Source organism: Haliotis rufescens, unplaced genomic scaffold (genome assembly GCF_023055435.1).
Source record: "Haliotis rufescens isolate VD_foot unplaced genomic scaffold, xgHalRufe1.0.p SCAF_2, whole genome shotgun sequence".
NCBI lineage: Eukaryota > Metazoa > Mollusca > Gastropoda > Lepetellida > Haliotidae > Haliotis > Haliotis rufescens.
In genome coordinates this window covers 3,165,607-3,188,110 of record NW_025963890.1, presented here as the reverse complement: position 1 = coordinate 3,188,110, position 22,504 = coordinate 3,165,607, and the positions used below count along the sequence as shown (strand labels likewise).

The 22,504-nt window shown below is 41.0% G+C and overlaps 1 protein-coding gene across 2 annotated transcripts; it reads left to right on the top strand.

Moving 5' to 3' along the window:
• The first annotated feature begins 12,144 nt into the window (after positions 1 to 12,144).
• On the top strand, positions 12,145 to 22,164 carry LOC124116749 (prostaglandin E2 receptor EP4 subtype-like). Of its 2 annotated transcripts, XM_046478228.2 has the most exons (3): positions 12,147 to 12,795; positions 13,191 to 13,818; positions 21,262 to 22,164. In XM_046478228.2, the coding sequence occupies exons 1-3, from the start codon at positions 12,785 to 12,787 to the stop codon at positions 21,790 to 21,792; spliced, it is 1,170 nt and encodes a 389-aa protein (XP_046334184.1). In that variant the 5' UTR covers positions 12,147 to 12,784; the 3' UTR covers positions 21,793 to 22,164. The 2 variants fall into 2 exon arrangements, with proteins under 2 accessions (XP_046334183.2, XP_046334184.1); XM_046478227.2 differs by having other exon boundaries at positions 12,145 to 13,818.
• Positions 22,165 to 22,504: the final 340 nt, after the last annotated feature.

Here is a 22,504-nt window from a genome sequence, read left to right as displayed (position 1 = left end):
TGTCAACACCTATATCCTGTTAATTCATGGAGGATATATTAAGGCTTTGGATGATGATACGATAAAACCAAATAAGGCGCTGTACCCAAATCTTACCATAACGTATTATTACTTCCTATCACCCCAGTGTCAAAGTTGTCTTGAATAATTATTATCTGTATATCCATTCTTACCAATTGTGTCTATACTTTACCATATCTTTTACGACGTATCCTTGCCAATGTCCATTGTCACTTCTAAGGAGACAGACGTATCCTAACATTCGTTTTGATGAACATAAGTGTAATGTCATATATTGTTTTTTGCATTGTATTACCATGTCTATAACACATCTATTGTTTTTTTTAATTGTATTACCACGCCTGTATCACATCTATTGTTTTTTTGCATTGTATCACCATGTCTGTATGTCAATTCTATTTTTTGCTTTTGAGGACAAAAGCTTCCTGTCGCAGAGGGGTATTGTCATAGCTTTCTTCTAACACCAAATTCCTATTAGAAAATATATATCAATCAACCTATATCGGTAAACTAATCTGACTATTCTTAAAGTAAATTCAGTATAGCGAATGCACTAACTGACCGCCGCATACAAGATATTTTATGTTTCACATATGCGGCTAAACTCACGGTCACTCCAGCCTTGAGACAGTGGCTCATTATGCAAGTCTGCCCAGCCAGGCTGACACAAAGGGTCACTCTCTCTGAGAACCAGTGATTAGTGAGGTAACTTCACGTCACAGGGCCGGCACACATGGTCAGTCCGACAGTGATGTAAGGGTCAGTTAGGCAATACAACAACCTACTTGAATAAATCCGTAAATAATGACACACCCACCCATTGTACAGCCGATCAACCGCTGACACCTGGGATGTTGTGATCTTTAGTTATGTAACGTAATGAAGGCCTGAGTTGTATATATACGGCGGTCGGTGGTAGCAAACTTCACTCTGCTTCCACCAATAAACGCCACCAACTCAACAGCCTTCTCTGTCCTTCAAGGTAAGTCACTATTTACTTAACTGTTAACTTATATTGTCAGCTACGATCTTAATACGTTAGATGTAGGTTAGATCTATTTCGACTATATCGTAGCGTTGTGAAAATTATCATTGACTTAATATCCAGACAATACTTCCTCTCGCGAACATATATTAGTATTATTAGTATATTAGTATATTAGTATACTAGTTGCACGGCAACATCCCAATATGAGTATGTGTACCAATGTCAATAACTTGTACGTTCCTACATTCAGTGACACATACTCATAGCAATGATTTGCCTGCAACTTAGTATACTAATATACTAATATACTAATAATACTAATATATGTTCGCGAGAGGAAGTATTGTCTGGATATTAAGTCAATGATAATTTTCACAACGCTACGATATAGTCGAAATAGATCTAACCTACATCTAACGTATTAAGATCGTAGCTGACAATATAAGTTAACAGTTAAGTAAATAGTGACTTACCTTGAAGGACAGAGAAGGCTGTTGAGTTGGTGGCGTTTATTGGTGGAAGCAGAGTGAAGTTTGCTACCACCGACCGCCGTATATATACAACTCAGGCCTTCATTACGTTACATAACTAAAGATCACAACATCCCAGGTGTCAGCGGTTGATCGGCTGTACAATGGGTGGGTGTGTCATTATTTACGGATTTATTCAAGTAGGTTGTTGTATTGCCTAACTGACCCTTACATCACTGTCGGACTGACCATGTGTGCCGGCCCTGTGACGTGAAGTTACCTCACTAATCACTGGTTCTCAGAGAGAGTGACCCTTTGTGTCAGCCTGGCTGGGCAGACTTGCATAATGAGCCACTGTCTCAAGGCTGGAGTGACCGTGAGTTTAGCCGCATATGTGAAACATAAAATATCTTGTATGCGGCGGTCAGTTAGTGCATTCGCTATACTGAATTTACTTTAAGAATAGTCAGATTAGTTTACCGATATAGGTTGATTGATATATATTTTCTAATAGGAATTTGGTGTTAGAAGAAAGCTATGACAAGTGAAAATTATCATTGACTTAATATCCAGACAATACTTCCTCTCGCGAACATATATTAGTATTATTAGTATATTAGTATATTAGTATACTAGTTGCACGGCAACATCCCAATATGAGTATGTGTACCAATGTCAATAACTTGTACGTTCCTACATTCAGTGACACATACTCATAGCAATGATTTGCCTGCAACTTAGTAACATTGAAAACTGAGTCGGCCAACATGTATTTATGTTGTCTCTTATAACAGAATATCCACGCATGACTGTTTTTCTACTGTTTTCTACCAGACATATTTTCGCGTAATTAATGCCTTTTAATAACCATCCGTTACACAAATATATTGTACATCTTTACAGTCATGTTATTACCGGTTGTATGCCGATTGTATTATTATGATCGTACGTGTTGTACACGTATTGAATTGTTATAATTACATGTATGCAATTAGATGAATGTGACTCAACCTCTTATATATATTATCGTGCCATTACAATTAAATGTACTTCTGTGTAAACGTCACTCTGCTTCCACCAATAAACGCCACCAACTCAACAGCCTTCTCTGTCCTTCAAGGTGATAGCCAGTCGTGACCGCTGCTACCGACTAATTCCCCCAATTAAGTAGTACACCCAAAAGACAAGCTACGTCACCCAAAAGGCGCGCTACGTCACAAGGGAGCACCAACAGACCAGAAGAACCTCTGCTGGTCCCACGCTGATTGACGGAAGTCATCCCACCAGTTCATGCATCCTATGCCCAATGTCAACGTGACTAGAATACGTGTTTATCTGTGATAGCTTAGAGTTGTAGTCTGTCAAATTGTAAATCAAACTGTATATTATATGTTGTCTGTGGTTGTTACCATTTAGCCTGACGTACCCTATTTGCGGACAGTTGAGATGGCATTGCTGATATGTCGTTGGATGAGTGAATCAAAATTCAAATTCTGATTCATACCAGTAGGTTATGTCTTCAACAATAGAATTCGGTAAGTTACATTCCGAAAAAAAAACCCTCCTCGATAAAAGTTGTGCAAACTTCCGGTGCACTCGAGTGACGTCACCTATTATCGAACACCTGATTGGTTCCGTACTTTAGCGGGGTTTTCTTGCACGAAGAGACTGTTCCTGATTCCCACAGGCCGGCATTAAAACTCAAAACGTAATTGATAGTTTGAAACCTATTCACAAAATATTAATATTTGTCACATTATTGTGTTCACACTATTTCACTCTTCCTTTTCATCATGACACGGGCACCAACAGTCTGAATGACGACGGACTGTTATAACAGGTATACAGTACTTCACATGTACTCAATGTTGACAGGCCGAACGCATGCATTCTTAAGTCGGCAGCTTTGATGACGTCACACCTTCCCCTATAATACGACAAATTAATATCAAATACGGCTGTTCGAAAAGTGGTGTCGTTCGGAAATAAGGTACTCGACGATATATATTCAAGGTGGGGAAAAAAGGCCATTTGGGGAAATGTCAGTGTCGGGAATTATCCAAGTGAGGAAATATCCTGCATTTGTGTAAAACATACATGCTTAGTTTAATATAGAATAATATATATGAAAATACAACCATATTTGCAGGACCACGCAACTCTCAATGAAGATTAACATAACTTCGTCACAGGCGACGGGCGATGAATACACAATCTAAGGGAGGTAACTCTAGTTTACAACTGCGTTTTCTGTGAGGTATATTTTGAGGATGCAGCAAGAAAATGGTGGTTCGGACCTGCAGCAACCCCTATCATAGCCTCTGTTTTGAACATTTACTTACACAAGTAGTATATGTGACAATATTCTAAAGAAACGACTACACGATTACGCAGTTGTCAAAAATACATTCATTTTATATTAAAATTCGTGTTACTCGAGTTTCTTTAATACTCCAGAGTATATTCCTGAAAGAGAGGTAAGTTAATATTGTTTTCGTAAATCAATTGGGAAACAAAAAGGGACACAATCGTTACAAACTGATAAACGAAAGTATACACTTAAAAACTGGATGTAACCAAAATAGTACAAACGTTATCAAAACATTAGTAGCATGAAAACAGTCTCAGAAACACAACAGACTTCAGGTCTAAAACATAACTATGATACCCGTATCAAATACATCACCGCCGAATAGCCATTACTTGTTTGTTTTTGTTCCATTTAAGCCACTATCAAACATGGGTGTATGCTTTCTTTTGCCCGACACTGTATCTAATCCGATGATTTAAGAAATGATCAAAATTAATGAGCATGGTTGTGTTCTGCCACATTTGATATATGATATGCTGGGGTTGAGGGGGAGTGGAGTCAAGGATTTTTGTGACAGACAATTCCTTATTTTTTATTCCTGAACCATGAAGCATTTCGTGGGACAATAGCATCACAGCAACCACACACACACACGCACGCACGCGCACGCACGCACGCACACACACACACACACACACGCACACACACACGCACGCACGCACACGCACACACACACACACACACACACACACACACACACACACAGTCGCCCCCTAATAAATACAGTATTACATTCGGGAGTGTATTAGAGGCACTGATTTACGTTATTCGTGCTAAAAGTCATGCATTTCTGAAACAAATTCCGTTAACTCAGTATGAGACTCAAGAGTGTAAATACAGAAATATCTATGTTTGCGCAATTTCTATACAGACACATACTGAGGAACCGACGTGGCCCAGAACAGATCTTATAGACGTCCGATATTAAATGTTAAACAGTGAGAGGGGATTTATGAAACATATTGTTGAATTCAATATCTGAAATGTATCCCTTCTCGACGTCACACTATTTGCAATCACTCGAGTCGTACTGCGTCCATACAAAAGATCATTTCGCACAGGAGAGACACTTGCTTTATCTTTTAACGTAATGAATCGAATTCAAAGTTGATGCTTGTTTGAACATAAAGCGTCAAAACATGAAAGGAAAGAGAATTGACCTTGGTTTGTACCCCTGGGAATGCATATGCCTAGAGTTCATGATCAGTCGTAATGGTATGAATATATTACTGTAGATATGTCAAAGGGCTAGCAAGTCCTACACTCGTCAAAAATCTCCTCTCTCTGCACACGAATAGAGTCTCGAATAGAGTGAGTGATGTTTGTATGATTATTTGTTTGTTGTTTAACCCCCCACTCGGCAATATTCGAGCTGTATGACGGCGATCTGTAAATTATTGAGTCTGGACCAGACAATTTAGTGATTGACATTATGAACATTGATCTACGCAACTGGGCAAGCATCTTCGGATCTTCACGGGTGTTGCCTAGAGTGAGTGAGTGAATATTCAGTCAATGTCCAATTGCGGAGGAAGACACCAAAACGCAAAATCTTTACTAAGCCAAGGAAAGAATCAACACATCCTCCTAACACGGGAAGCAGAATCCACCAACCCTCACAAGGTCGATAGATAGAATCTTTCCATCATGACCAACCAAAGCGGCAGAATCCATCCACCCTCACAAACCGAAACGGCAGAGTCCACCCACCCTAGCCAACCCGAGTAGCAGAATCCACCCACCCTAACAAACCAGATCAGCCCTCACCACAAACCCGAGAGTCCATACACCCAAACCAACCCGAGCGGAAGTATCCATCTACCCAAACCAACCCGAGCGGCAAGTCAATCCACGCAAAGTATCCTAAGCGGCAGAATCCATCCACCCAAAGCATCCTAAGCGGCAGAATCCATCCACCCAAAGCATCCTAAGCGGCAGAATCCATCCACCCAAAGCATCCTAAGCGGCAGAATCCATCCACCCAAAGCATCCTAAGCGGCAGAATCCATCCACCCAAAGCATCCTAAGCGGCAGAATCCATCCACCCTCAGCATCCTTAGCGGCAGAATCCATCCACCCAAAGCATCCTGAGCGGAAGAATCAATCTAACCCTACCAACCAAAGCGGCAGAATCCATCCACCCTCATCAACCAAAGCGCAGAATCCGTCCACCGAAAGCATCCTTAGCAGCAGAATCCTTCCACCCAAAGCATCCTTAGCGGCAGAATCCATCCACCCTCAGCATCCAAAGCGGCAGAATCAATCCACCCAAAGCATCCTTAGCGGCAGAATCCATCCACGCTCAGCATCCAAAGCGGCAGAATCAATCCACCCAAAGCATCCAAAGTGGCAGAATCCATCCACCCTCGGCATCCTAAGCGGCAGAATCCATCCACCCAAAGCATCCTTAGCGGCAGAATCCATCCACCTAAAGCATCCTTAGCGGCAGAATCCATCCACCAAAAGCATCCTTAGCGGCAGAATCCATCCACCCAAAGCATCCTTAGCGGCAGAACCCATCCACCCAAAGCATCCTAAGCGGCAGAATCCATCCACCCTCAGCATCCTAAGCGGCAGAATCCATCCACCCAAAGCATCCTTAGCGGCAGAATCCATCCACCCAAAGCATCCTAAGCGGCAGAATCCGTCCACCCTCAGCATCCAGAGCGGCACAATCCATCAATCCAAAGCATCCTAAGGGGCAGAATCCATCCACCCAAAGCATCCTGAGCGGCAGAAACAATCTAACCCTACCAACCAAAGCGGCAGAATCCATCCACCCTCATCAACCAAAGCGCAGAATCCGTCCACCCAAAGCATCTTTAGCGACAGAATCAATCTACACTCAGCATCCAGAGCGGCAGCATCAACCCACCCTCAGCATCCTAAGCGGCAGAATCAATCCACACAAAGCATCCTTAGCGGCAGCATCAATCCACCCTCAACAGCCTAAGCGGCAGAATCAATCCACCCAAAGCATCCTTAGCGGCAGAATCCATCCACCCAAAGCATGACGAGCAGCAGAATCCATCCACCCTCAGAATCCTAAGCGGCAGAATCCATCCCCCAAAGCATCCTTAGCGGCAGAATCCATCCGCCCAAAGCATCCTTGGCGGCAGAATCCATCCGCCCTCAGCATCCTTAGCGGCAGCATCCATCCACCCAAAGCATCCTAAGCGGCAGAATCCATCCACCAAAAGCATCCTAAGCGGCAGAATACATCCACCCTCAGCATCCTTAGCGGCAGAATCCATCCACCCAACGCATCCTTAGCGGCAGAATCCATCCACCCAAAGCATGACGAGCAGCAGAATCCATCCACCCTCAGCATGCCGAGCAGCAGAATCCATCTACCAATAACATCCCGAGCAGCAGGATCCGCCCAGTCCACAGTCACGTACCTCACGTACGTTTCGCTCGTTAGATACGTTTTGAATTACACTGGTTAGAATAAAAACTGTATCAACATGGTACTCGTTAAATGATCTCTCTGTCTCCTCACACACTGCAGTAGCTGTGATGACACAAGGTGGTCGCCGAACTGTGGAACATACCTATGCCTACCCGTAGCACCCATATTTGCATGTGCACGTCAATTCTCCTATGTTTTATTCAGGGAAAAAACATTGAAATAATATGTAGCCTCACGAAAGTGCCAACATTCCCCGTGTCAGCGTTGAATAACTTCATCAGCTGTCTAAATAATGTGAATGCATGTTTTTTACGCTGTAGTTAACAATATTCCACGACCAGCTAACGATAAATACATGTCAAATGGTATTGATATTGTTGACAAAATGAGTGTGTTTACAGACACTTTGAAGAGTATTTAAGTTTTATCACAACGTGTCAGCTTAATGTAGGCGACGTTTACCACCTTCGTGAAACCCACGAGCACAGGTCTGGTGCTGACAAACCTAGAAACATTATCAGGGCAAATCTGGGATTCGAACCTTCGATGATAGGTTTATGGCACGCTAAAGGGGCGTAGCTCTTAAGACCAAATTGCGGCGCCTCAGATGACTATGCCTCCCGTGACCCCTGTCGATAAAGTGTAATATAGTGAGTGAGTGAGTGAGTATGGTTTTACGCCGCTTTTAGCAATATTCCAGCAATATGACGGCGGGGGACACCAGAAATGGGCTTCACACATTGTACCCATGTCGGGAATCGAACCCGGGTCTTCGGCGTGACGAGCTAACGCTTTAACCAAAAGGTTACTCTACCGCCCCAAAGTGTAATATATTTCTACTATCAATGTCAGATACGGTCAGAACTGAAACTACATTATTGGGCACAGAACTTGTGCTTCATTTAACAACGGTCGGATATGGAACTTTGGCTAAAGTTATTAAAGAGTTAGTATAGGTTTTCTAAAACGTGAACATGCATGAATATTCACGTCGTCGTGAGTACTCCTCTATAGAATCAAGCGTGGTCAAAGAAAAAACAGAATAATCAATATCGACAATATGTTCCTTCTTTCCCCTTTCAGTCCATAGCCCTTTATTCATATTTCACGAGCCTATGAAGACATGTTTACAATACCAAACGACATTCAGTAACTATTTGTATGCGATTTGCATAAGAACAGTAATGTTATCTCTGGTGAAGGCATCATTTTAATCATGTAGCATGTTTAATCATCTTGCTCATCGCTTCGCAGCCCGTATGGTCTGGAGCAGTTTCAGTGAAAAATTTGGTCATGTTCATGGATGAAATTAATTCGTGACAACATCATGTGAATTTCCAAAAAAAACTAGTTTCTTTGACTTTTATCTTAATGTTCACCAATTTGAACCTCCTGGAATGTAAACCCCTGAACATATGGCCACGTTCAAGCAGGATATTAATTCGTGACTTTGTCATCCGAAATGTCAAACTTGTTGAAGAAACAGGCGGCAGAAATCCTGAACTGTTGAATGTAACTTCAAATAACACATGAACAAACGTTTGAACAAGTCTCAAATATAAAAACAAACGAATAAAGATTAAAGGGTAACACGTGGTTTCATGAGTTTCACAATTGATACTTAAGACCGCGATTTATTGGAAGCGGGGTAAACACAACAATTGCTTCCATATGTAGTTAATCTCCCCCGGAAATCAGCCCCCATCACAGAAGCCCCTGAAACTTGCTACAATGGCATCAGATTCCAACTAATTCAACTAAGTAAGCAGGGAAAGTTGTAATTGTAGAACTTGGGGCAGTTTTGCATTACGTCACAACAGACATTGAGCTTTGAGGTCGCACGTTCGGAGGATCTGGTCAATTCCTTCGGAATATTCAATTAACAAAGAACAGAAGCTGAGCCTGAGGATCAATCCTTGGTGGGAGCTAATTAATTTACATGGATATGTTCCAGAGTGTTTGAGTCGTGGATACTCTTACTGTTTTCTCAGGGCCAATCGCAATTTGAATAAGGCTACTGTTGGAGAGCGACTGGTCAACAATGGCCAGAATGATACCTGCTATATCGAAATATACAACCCGTATAGCACATGCTGCACGATCACAGTGTATTAGGTGGTGTACAGTACATATTGGTTTCTCTACATATGAAATGGGGTATCATGTGACATATAAAACGTCATTGCCAGAGAATAATCAATCTCGGTCATCTGCCGAAACAGATGCCATTGGTGTAAAAGGCAAAACAGCGGTGAAAAATATATATACATGTAGAGAGAGAAAGAGAATATTGTTTATTAGAGTGTCACATGTTATATACACTTCGTGATAAGATATATACAAAACAGTAAAATATAACATCCGGCGAAATATGGCCTACGAGACACTATAAAACGTATCAATCATAAACTATTCAGTTGAAACAGAATAAAAAATATAGCACACGGACACATACCTATATTACTACGTGAAGCTACTTTTCAGCCACACGGAGGCGCGTACTCATACTTAACATACACCGCACATATACATACATCCATAGACACATATACATAAATACATACCTCGTGATATATATATATATGGATGAATGGATCACTGAAAATATGAAATGACACAATGTTCGCGAAAAGAATGTATTGAGTTAGTTTTGAATTTGACAAGGTGTTCAGCGAACGATGCAACTGCAAGACACGTCACCTTGAGATACCGAAGATGTGTTTACAAATACATTAGTCCCAGCCATCTGATGAATATATGCTGTATATATGCTTAGAACGAACTACAGTTATAACGAACTAAAATAAGAGGTCCCTTTGAGTTCGTTATAACTATAGTTTACTGTAATAATAACGTAACGTTCTATTTAGTAATGTTCTTAGAACCACAGTGTCATTGAGGGAGAAAAAATGTAGCTTCTACATTTAGCATAATACTCAATTCACTCGAGATAAACATCGTTTTTATATTTTAAGATAAAATAGTATACTTTTATCACAATATACATATTAATGTAAACGAAATACAGTTTGTAGGAGTATCAGAATATATTAACTGAAAAGTGTCTTGTTCTTAGGTGCTTGGAAAACATATGTAGCTACGGTGTCATATAGACATTAAGGAAATGATGAGTGGGTGAGGTTTGTTTGAACTGGAATGAGGGTTTCATTGAAGATTCACCTGACATTTAGAACTGTAGAAGGTCCTACTGCTAGAACACACAAGAGCGGTTAGACCTTGCAAATTTAGAATTTTTCTTCATAACCTTAATATCCGGAAATTAAATCATGTTGAGAGGCTAGCTGTTATATGTAACAACTGGGATGTCTATGTGTTGTTTTTTGTACTAGGTTTTCACACTAATGATCTAAATGTTTACCCCATCTTGTACAGATGCACAGATGACAACAGACAATGATCTATGTACTAAATTCAAAGAATGGTAACCACAGTCACTCTCTGGATTTGTTTCTGAAACATGTATTCCGTTTATTCTTACATTTGCTTTGCAGCATGGACCATTTGGCTGTTACAACTGAATAAAATGTATGACTGTCTGTCAATCTCGTTAAAATCAGAACTAAGTTCTCGCTGCCGCTAAACACAGATTTGAGGAAATCCCATTACAGGTCACGTCAGAACGACCTTTCGCGAACTTTGACTGACCACTGAAATGGCTAACAAGAAGTCGACATCAGCCAATTAGAAAGCAGCTTTCTCGAGCTTTACGGCATTCGTTTCAACCTGGCGACTTCCATTGCAGACTACGCTTGAAAGATATCTTGACACAGTTCTCGATTAAAATTTTGAAAACTGAACAAACGAATATTCTTGAATATCTAATATATGGTTGAGATTGTACGGCAGTGAATACCACGTACTGTGCACGTGCCTCCTCCGTCCAAATGTTTATCCCGCGGAAGCGAGAAATAGACGATAATTTTGACGGAATCAGTCGTACGGGCCGTAACTGTAGTTCGGAATACCCCGTGTTAACATTTTCGAGGTTGGATGATGACAAAACACATTCCGACTGTCACTTTAATGATCTGGTAAGCGCCGCTTTGATTGATCCCCTGGTCTGATGAAAAGTCGTTTGTTTAGCGGTAGCGAGAAATAAGATCTGATATTAATAAGATTGGTCTGTCTGTCTGTCTGTCCTTCATTGACCTGGGGGCTGCATGAAGTTACATAAACGTAACGGATTACAAGCTGAAGAAGTAAAATTACAATATGTCATTATTTCTCGTAGTCATTACATCGGGAAAGCTGAAAAGTTCGAATCCCGTAAAGATCCGGGGTAGAATAGGTCTTCAGCAACACATGCTTGCCGTAAAAAGGCGACAATGCTTGACATTGTCGTAAGAGGCGACTAACGGGATCGAGTGATCAGGCTCGCTGACTTGGTTGATGCATGTCATCGTATCCCTATTCTGTGGATCGATGCTCATGATTGTCTGGTGCAGACTCGATTATTTACAGACCGCCGTCATATAGTTGGAATATTGCTAAGTGCGGCGTTAAACAACAAAAAAACAAACAAAAAAGCTTGAAAAGAAAGTATCTATTGCATTGATAATCACCTTTAGGATTAATTAATTAATTAATTTGATAACTTCGTTCATTCTTCCAGACATAAAGTTTCGAAAAATGAAAATCGAAGATTTGAACTTTTGAAATTTGAATTGTTTAACTTTCGAAGACTTTTAAGGATTGCAATTTGCTATGGGTCTATCAAGTCTAAACTTGCCGAATTGTAACTGGCGCTCAGGCACGTTTCACAAATCAATCGGACAAGCATCACGGACTGTACTCACGCTCGACCCTTTATAACCAGTCGATGGTGTTTTTCATTCAGTCTAGGAACCGCTAAATGTTACGCTCCGACTTTTTACGTCCAAGCTCTCTTGTTTGCACAGGGAAATCCCACTCATTTGGAATTTGTTTCCTAATCGCAAGGGGAGCTTTAAACAGTCCGGTTATTAACTGTACTGAGCCAGAGAGTATTGGACACTTAGTTGGAGAAGTTGCCGCTATATAAGGCTGTTCATATGAACACACTGGGCACGTAGGGAACCAGTTGTGGAGGAAATGGTCCTCTAATTCAACATAGGACCTGACATCTCACAGTTATGCCAAATTAACATTATATATTATGAGAAAACAGCGTCAACTTCGCAATTCGCCTTCAGGATGTGTTTTGTCCTAACATTTCAATTGTGTCTACTGGGATAAGAAGCGGTACAATACAGCGGGAAACGCCTTGGTGAGGTAAAGCGAATGTGGAATATGCGCGTATGTTTACATGGAACACAGCTTTCAATACTTGATGCTTGATGAGCGATTCTGTTGGGAGTCTACGGAGGTTCAAGGAGGGAAAGTCAGGTGGCACGAGAGATCCAAGGAAGTGTACCAACAGTTCACTCTGACTTCACGTGATACACTGAAGGTGTCGGAAAGTAAAAAATTCTTGCACGTGCAATCGAAATGATGTCTAAAGCTAAAGCCTTCAGACTTCTGTGATGTTCGCAATGTAAGTGTAACTTCAAAATACGTAACGGCTTTACCCTTACGGGATAAACTTGTTGACGGTTTCATGAAGGATTTCCGTTCTGGATTGTTTTTTCAAATGAATAGTTTATTTTCTTTCAAAACCTTTTAAACAAAACTTCCGATTCGCAGCCTCGGAACAGATTGTATGGAATCAACCCTTGCATTTTACTTCAAAATGGATAACAGCTCGGTATCAGATGAGCTTTACTCGATCGGTTATACATCTGACTTTAATCAAAGCAGTGATAGCAGCAATAGTTCGAGTCCACCAACAAAACAGACCCAGCCTTTGTTAGTCGTTGCTGTACCGGCCATAATGTTTGCTAGCGGCGTCTTCGGGAACTTATTGGCACTTTTTGTTTTATATCGTTCAAGGAAGGATCACAAACGAACAGTGTTTTATAGACTGGTTGGAGGTTTGGCTTGTACAGATCTGTTCGGGACGGCTGCCGTGTCACCTGTCACCATCATGGTGTACAACAACGGCCGGAGATGGCTTGGAGGACAACCATTGTGTAACTACTTCTCCTTCATGATGATATTTGCAGGGATGGCTACAGTGTTAATTGTCGGTGCGATGGCTGTGGAGAGGTACGTGGCCATTATACATCCTTACGCCTACGAAGCCAAATTTTCTTCGGGAAAAGTGATATACATTTTAGTCGGTGTGTGGTTGTTTGCATTCATCGTGTCGTGTTTGCCTCTGGTGGGTCTTGGGACGAACGTGCTTCAGTACCCAGGAACTTGGTGCTTCTTTGACGTGACTGGAGACAAACTAACGGACAAGGTGTTCACGTATTTCTACGCCAGTGTGGGGCTTGTCGTGATTTCTATGACTGCGCTGTGTAACGCATCTGTCATGTGTGTTCTGGCTCGGATGAGGAGGAAGCTAAACATGAGCCACAAGTACAGCCAATCTGGACAGCTGGATAACGAAGCTCAAATGATGGTTCTCTTGGCTGGAATAATACTTGTATTCGCCACCTGCTATGCACCGTTAATGGTAGGCATGCTTTCTCTCTTCATAAACACTGAGTGAGTGAGTGAGTGAGTGAGTGAGTGAGTGAGTGAGTGAGTGAATGAGTGAGTGTATCGGAGCTTTGAACAATAACTCAGGTATATCAATGCATGTCAGCTGAATGTGGGAGCAAAGTCCGTAAAGTGATGGAGGTCTTGAATTCGAACCTACGATCAGCAAACCCTGGTATAACAAAGGGACACAACTCTGCACAGACATTACGACACTCTACCACAATCAGCTACCCTTACATTATCGTATCGTATGTAAGGAACAGCAATTCTGGTATTCACGGAATGAGGTGTGCATGTGTGTACGAGAGAGAAAGAAGAGAGGAAGAAATAGAGTATGGCCAATGCAAATGTGTGAGTTGATATTTAACGTCGCATCGCAAAATTTCAGCAATACAGCACCGAGAACAAATTTTGCATATGTTAAAACCACAAACAGTAAACCAGCACAGGAAATGGCACAGATTCAATAAAAAACAAACTAAACAGATAAAAAGAATAAAATCCTATAGGTGAGAACTGTATAGTTGCATTACTTATAGGGGCGGTCGGGTAGCCCAGTGGTTGAAACGTTCGCTCGTCACGCAATAGACCCGGGTTCGATTCCCGACATGGGTATAGTGTGTGAAGCCAATTTCTTGTGTCCCCCGCCGTGATATTGCTGGAATATTGCTTAACGCGGCGTAAAACCATACTCACTCACTGCATTACTTATAATGTAGGGCAAAACTGAACCTTTCTTATGCTGAAATAAATTTGATTTGATCTAACAGGAACTGACCCTGGCTTTGCTTTATTTTCACATAATCAAGAGAATTTCAAATTGTGTTGTTATCAAAGTAAACTGACCATGGTTAACTTCACATACTTGTGCCTCGTAGCAATCCAAACAAGCATGATGACCACCAAGTTACCAAGCAATGACATTGCATGTGTGCATTATATATTAACAAAACAAGTTAGGGATCGTGAATATTTTTTGGGATATTTTTATGAAATTGTATGCCCAGTCTTCACTACAAAACAATTCTCAAAAAATATTCATGATCCCCAACTGTTTTTGTTCAGGATACATAAAAAACTAACGGCCAATTAGACCAGAGCAATTCCTTTGTAGAACAGACCTCCAGTGTTTCAGAATAGATTTTCCAGAAATAAAAACATCAAATATCAATAATTATTCAATAACGTAAATACTTCCCAGTCTTCAGTTTCTTCCTCAAACACTCCGATAACGATTAACAAGATTTAGAAATAATATAATTAATGTGTACATGATGTGTTGCGGACTGCAGGTGTGAGACCCGTGGTGTTGTTTGAGGAGTGGGTGTCCAGCATAGGGTTTAACGGGATCTCACACTCCTTTCTGTGTCAGCTGCTTTTCAACGACAAGAGTCGTCTAAGGCGCCGCGAATCGCTGTGCAGAATTGCGTCCTTTGGGCACGCCAGAAACCTATGATTGTGGGTTCGAATTCCGGTTCGCCCGGATTATGTTTCTAGGTTTGTCAGCTCCATACCCGTGCTCGTGGGTTTCACCGAAGTGGTAAACGTCCGAGACCTGCATCACTTCGGGCTTTCCTCCCACATTAAGCTGACACGCCGTGATATAACTGGAATACTGTTAAAAGCGGCGTTAAACCCAACTCACTCACTCAACGACAAGAGCGTGTTGGTTCACTGCCATTAACGAGGCATCAATCAATTGCATTATATAATCATTTATACTTTATTATTACCTATGCCTTACCAAATTTATAAATGGAAGACATCAATATTTTTCAAATCGGAATTAAAGTAAAAATAACCACTGTTTACTTGAGTATATATTCATCAGTATACAGCGCATGCGTCCTCCCTTAGTCACCTGATCAGTTTTTGTAAAACAGTAGTAATGTTGGCATTAGAAGTTTATCCACGTTTTGTTTGCTGTGACGTAAATGGGTTTTTTCAAGCCTAAAAGTCAAATTAGCGACCGTCCTTGAATAGCAGGTTCCTCCAATTATACAGACTTTTTACACTTGACATCGGCTTGTTCATTGGTTACCTCGGGCGTAACCTGACCAATGAAAATGTTTGTTTGCACGTGGTTAATCACGTGTTTGGCTGGAGTGACATAGTAAACATTCTTAAGTGTTTTGTTCACAGCAAAGTATGTGACAGATATTTTTAATCACACTTATGTCCCTGTGTTTGTAATTCAGGAGGAACGTCTTGTCGAAATTGTTGCATGCCACTGCCTGTCCCGTTGGAGCAGATACCCCATATATCTGTGTAAGGTTGTTTTCGGAAAAGGACTTTGTCATAGGATGTTTAGGCTTTCACATGACCGTGTGCTAATTTGGGTCAACAACGTTAATCTTGGTATAGTCATGTTTAAAATATCTATATGCTTTACCGAGTCTACAAGTTTGTGTATGAACACATGTAAAATGAAGTCGACAATTTGCATGTAGTCTTATTGTTCCATTGGACCTAGGGGCGGTGGGATAGCCTAGAGGTTAAAGCGTTTGCACGTCACGTCGAACACCTTGGTTCGATTCCTGACACGCGTACCATGTGTGAAGCCCATTTCTGGTGTCCCCAGCCGTGTTATTGCTGGAATATTGCTTAAAGCGGTGTTAAACCATACACATACTCAATTACTCATAGGATCTAAGCAGCGTTATTGAGAGACCGAATTAGAAATAGGAAACGAGAATACGTTTCATAGAATCTTTGACGTAATGATATATTGATTTCATCCGTGGTCGTCGTGAAAACAGCACACATTGCATAACGTAACATATCAACTTGTGTGTGCTTCATTTGTGGATACTTTACTCCTTCCCACTAAGCACCACGCCCGCACGGACGCACACATGTTCACCAAAGTCCTTTATCCGTCTTTCTATAACTATCTACAAACCATGGTAAAGTTAGTTTCATAGGATCATAGTGTTACGCACCATACCCGTGCTCGTGGGTTTCACCGAAGCGGTAAACGTCTGAGACCTGCATCATTTCGGGCTTTCCTCCCACATTAAGCCGACACACTGTGATATAACTGGAATACTGTTAAAAGCGGCGTTAAATCCAACTCACTCACTCACTCATACAGTTAAACATAAAGTAAGTTTCATTTTGTCGGATAACAATACTCCTAATGTTTTTATTTAATTAACTATCCTTGAGTACTCGAAAGATGCTTTGTTTATTTAATTCACAAGCTCCGGGGAATGTCAAAAGAGTTGCAGTAAAATTTACAAAATTAATGTTTTTCCCCTTCCATTTTGCTCGCGTGAGGACCCAGCATGTGGTTCATATAGCATTCAGACAAAGTTTCCACATACTGTTGTTGCACTTCCGTTTTTGAAGTCGGGAAACATTTAAGCGAGCAAATAACTGTAATTGAAAATGTAACAATATAAGTGTATGACATGAACATATACTAAAGAATATATCCCGTACACATGGATGAATGTACTTGTTTTGACAATAGAATTAAAAATATGAAGCCTTGGCATATGCCTCATGTGAGAAGAGTTACTTAAATGTTACAATAAGAAAGTTGTTTACTTTAACGTAACACGTGACAATGAGGGAGCGATTTAGTTACATTATGATGCAGTGAACACAACTAGAGCTAAATCAGGACGGGCTGTATAATCGAGTCTCTAGCCTTTGGTGTCTACAATTCACAACATTTGAGTACAATCGAGCATGCTCTTTCTACGGAGATTTCAAAGAGTCTTATACGACTATTGTTCAAATGTTGTTGCGAGAAGGCTTGCAACACTCTAGACCTTAGTAATGTTTTCAAAACGGTTTATTGTAGACATAAATGTTGTTTCAACAAGGGTTGCAACATTCTAGGTCTTAGTAACGCTTTCAAAATTGTTTGTGGTAGACATATCCAAAATTGTTTTACGCCGCTCTCCAGCAATATTCCAGCTATATGACGATGGTCTAGAAATAATCGAGAAATGTTTTCAAAATGGTTTATGGTAGACATAAATGTTGTTGCAACAAGAGTTGCAACATTCTAGGTCTTAGTAACGCTTTCAAAATTGTTTATGGTAGACATATCCAAAATTGTTTTACGCCGCTCTCCAGGAATATTCCAGCTATATGACGATGGTCTGACAATAATCGAGTCTGGACCAGACATTCCAGTGACCGATATATTTACGATCAGCGCTCCACGCCGTCGGGGACGATGACACGCCATCAACCAAGTCACCGAGCCTGACCACCCGATCCCGTGAGTCGCCTTTTACGACAAGCACAGTCACCTTTTACGGCAAGCATGGGTAGTCACCAAAGGTCCATTCTGAAAATCCACTTTACATGTGTGTCCATTTGTGATGTGCACTGGATTCAACAAACATTCTTTGAAAGGACATGATGAACTAGTGCTAATCAGGGCTCTTTTTCATCACACACGTTGAGGCTGTTGACGGCAACGTTTTCGATCATGTTGCACAGTTGTTAATGGGAGAAATATCGGGGCTCGCTGCCAGTGGAGATAGTCTGCTGATGCAAGTACTCAGTCACAATCCCACCATGTCGGTCACGTACATTTTCAAAGGTAGCAGAATCTGTCACGGCAGAAATGTCTATGTCCCTATCATGATCATGGCGTCACCGCTTGAGTGACCGCAGCCCATACCATCACGTCGACGTCGGAGTTACGTCCTCGGCACCTCTCCAAACACGACCACGCCCAGTCCAGTGACAGTGCTATTCTTTTTAATCATGTAAAGGGTCACCGACCCATTATACATGTACATAGCATGATTATACTTCGATTGATAAGAGCGTTGTGTGCATAAGTATAGACACACATGCATATGGCATAGATGAGATAATTTGACTCTATTATATACTTATATAAAAGTAAAAGTATACATTTTCATTGCAGTGAACATAAGACTTGATATTTCATTGCAGTGAACATAACGCTTTGACGGAACTAATATCATACAAGAGTTACCTCGCCTTAACTTGTCTCCCTTTATCGTAAGTGTCAAGCCCGTACACTAACTGTTGACGTCCTTTTTACGTTAGTTCCACATTGACAAGGCAAAATAATGACAGATGGTCATTTATGGAGTAAATATCACGTCTTGCCGTTTGTTATTCTCTCGAAAATGTTTCGTTTTAAACTGTAAATTTCTTATTTAACTCATCAATCGCAAAAAGCCATTTTTGTTACTTGACTAGCGTGTATTCTTTCGCTTCCAACAGCGATCTCCTAGTTTTCAAGAATATTTTTTGTTGGATAAATATAACAGTATTTTGGAAGAATATTGGATTGTAATCCTGTACAGAATGGACAGATCAGGAAGAAAAGGAATTCATCTTCGACAGATGGCACAATACAGAAAGGACATAGGCGTTCATGCCTTGGTATTTTACCATCGTCTATTCTCCGAGTGCAGACGTTGTTCAGCACCATTGGCGTCGGCTGCAACGTATTCAAACGTGGAATTACACGTGGCCGTCAAGCATGCACGTGGACGATACTAGTCTGAAACAAGACTGTAGCCATAACACGTTGCTATGTTGCAGACGTGACACCAAACGATGATTGTACAGATTGTGCGGTGTGTTTTTAACCAGTTGATCTGATCAGCTCTGCTGTTATATTTACAAGGAATCAATTACGAACTTTAATAAAAGTGTAAAATCTAAATTTGTTAAGTTATACCCATTTGACCATGCAGCCAATGGTATTATTTCTGGAATGCAACCTTACGTGGGGTCGTCTAAGGCGCCGCAATTCGCTGTGCAGAGTTGCGTCCCTTGGGTACACCAGAAACCTATGATTGTGGCTTCGAATCCCGGTTCGTCCCGATTATGTTTCTAGGTTTGTCAGCACCACACCCGTGCTCGTGGGTTTCACCGAAATGGTAAACATTTGATACCTGCATCACTTGGGACTTCCCTCTCTCAAGTTAACACGCCGTGATATAACTGGAATACTGATCAATGGAGTGTTAAACCCAACTCACTCCCTCACTCATACTTTATATTCCATTGCAGTCAAAAGCAGCGCTAACAACTAATTAACTGAATAAATTCTAAATGATAGTGTTGTTCAAATCAAACAGTTATTGACGATATAACTCAAAACTCACTCACTCACTCGATACCCCTTACAGCTAAGTGTGACTAATGATTCACTCCGTTGGGGCGCAATGACACAGACAACCAGGTCCCACAAAGAACCCACCCAATCCTTATTAAATCTGCTGTTAGGACGGGAATTAAGACTAGAACACAGGACTTCAAAATAATCGTTATCGTTTCATTGTATGCACAGTTAAATCCGGATACGAGTTACTTCGTTGGACCGTAAAATTAATGCGTTAAATCCGAAATGTATTCAGATAAAGTAATGTTACATTGTGAAGTAGGTGATAACATACCAATCCATTCTAATGCAGTTGAGATACGGTAACACACTACCAACCAAGTCACCTAGCCTGACGACCAGATCAATTACAATGTAAGTCGCCTCTTACGATCAACACGGGATGCTGATGGCCATTTCTAGACAGGAATCCATCCCCACAGGGGACATGTTACCGTAGCAGTTTTGTACAGTTAAATGTATCTAAAATACACTTTGATGGACATTCTTTCGTATATTTTACACAGAAGGTAAATAAAGGTTTGTCATAACGATATATACAATAACAACGTGCATATAACGAAATTCGCAAACAAACGTTTCTTGAAACTGGAAGTTCAGAGGACAAAATCGAACCACTTAAAGATCGATGTAACCTTATGTTAACAAACTGCTAAACCAAATTGTAATATCTGTAACTGTGTCACGTGTCCACGTCTGTTTTATGTACTGCTGAACAACTTAGGAGTGAGTGAGTGAGTTGGGTTTACCGCCGCTTTTAACATTATTCCAGTTATATCGCGGCGTGTCAGCTTAATGTGGGAGGAAAGCCCGAAGTGATGTAGGTCTCAGACGTTTACCAGTATTCTAGTTTATATCACGAATTGTAAATTAATTTACATATATAAATATATGTAATAGTGTTTATCACATGTCCTTAAATTTCAACCTAATGACCTCAAAGTACCCTGAAGCAGCACATAAACAAAGATTTACCAAATGACCTTTAACTCCTTCTACGGTAACCAGGTATACAGCTCGACCATTATTTTACTTAAAGAGTGCAAAGGTTAAAACATTGGCATTTCGTATTGTTTGTCTACATCGACAAGGGTCTTTCATGTTTATGCAGTAAAATGTTTGTTTATATGTTTAAATGTTACTGAGGTAGTTTCTGTCCTCCGTTTTGACGGAAGTGTTCGTGTTAGCTTATGTGCTGGTTAGAAATGGGTCAACAGCACTTGTGACATTTAACATGAAGTGTCTGCCTGGTACATGAGTATTTTCTTCTTTGCTTTTCAGGTGCGGGTAATTATCAATCAAACAGGGAAGTTTCCAGTTAACCACGCTGCGGATTTGTGGGCCATCCGTCTGGCTTGTTTGAATCAAATCCTTGACCCCTGGGTTTACATACTATTCAGGAAGGAGCTTTTTACCAGGATTTGGCGTCTGGTCTACTGTGTTTTGTGCGTCAAGAGAAAGCAGACGACCTCGTCCGCCATCTTGGAAAAGAAGGATTTAAAGGCCAAGACAGAGCCGCTTACTTCAAAGCCAAGCGATGATGAAGTTTTTGAAGAAAGGTGTGATGCAAGCAATGCCAAATCCCCAAAGTTGCAGATTTTTAAGAATCTGGGTTGTTGTAGTCCTGGGAACAAGAAGGGCGAGCGGAAAGGAAGCGGTCGGGCATTGCTAATTCCCATGATGCAATATGGCCGTTATGGTGGGCAATCGACCAATGATTGGTCGGACATAAGAGAGGGGGATGAGAGATTAGTTGACAGTCCTTCCATTAGACATGATGTGGTCGTTTCGGCAGACGACATGAACATATAGACGTTCATAGCACTTTGAACACGCATGTAGTATATGATCACTTAGCCAAATTGATATTTGGAAAAGGGCAGATTACAGGATTACTTGGCAAGAGCAAAGTACTGTAATCACATGAAGCTATTTTGCTTTGTATCATCGAAAGCTGCTCACTCATGTAATGTACTGACGAATTCATATTTGTTCTTTTTTTTCAATCTCTTTTCTGATGTATTTAAACCACTGGTTCAGAGACTTGTTTATTATCTCAAAATGCCATTAGTTTTTCATGACCACTTCCGATAGGAACCGGCAATATTACTGATAATTGTAGCAATCAATATGTTCGTAGCATTTACACGTAACTGCAACAATAAATTTTAAACAAATAGTGTCGAAGATATCATGTTTACCATTTCTTTCTCTTGGACATCAAATTCCATTAAACCATGCCTATGTGTACATAAGTGCTCTACTAGAACATATCAAACCTTCACTGCGAGTGAATGAGTGAGTTCGGTTTAACGCGCCGCTTTTAACAGTGCTCCAGTTATCTCACGGCGTGTCAGCTCAATGTTGGAGGAAAGTGAGGCAGGACTCAGGCGTTTAACACTTCGGTGAAAAATACGAGCATGGGTATGATGCATACAAACCTTGAAACATAAAAGAGGCGAACCGGGATTCGAACCCACAATCATATGTTTCTAGCGTGCCAACCAAGGGGCGCAACTCTGCA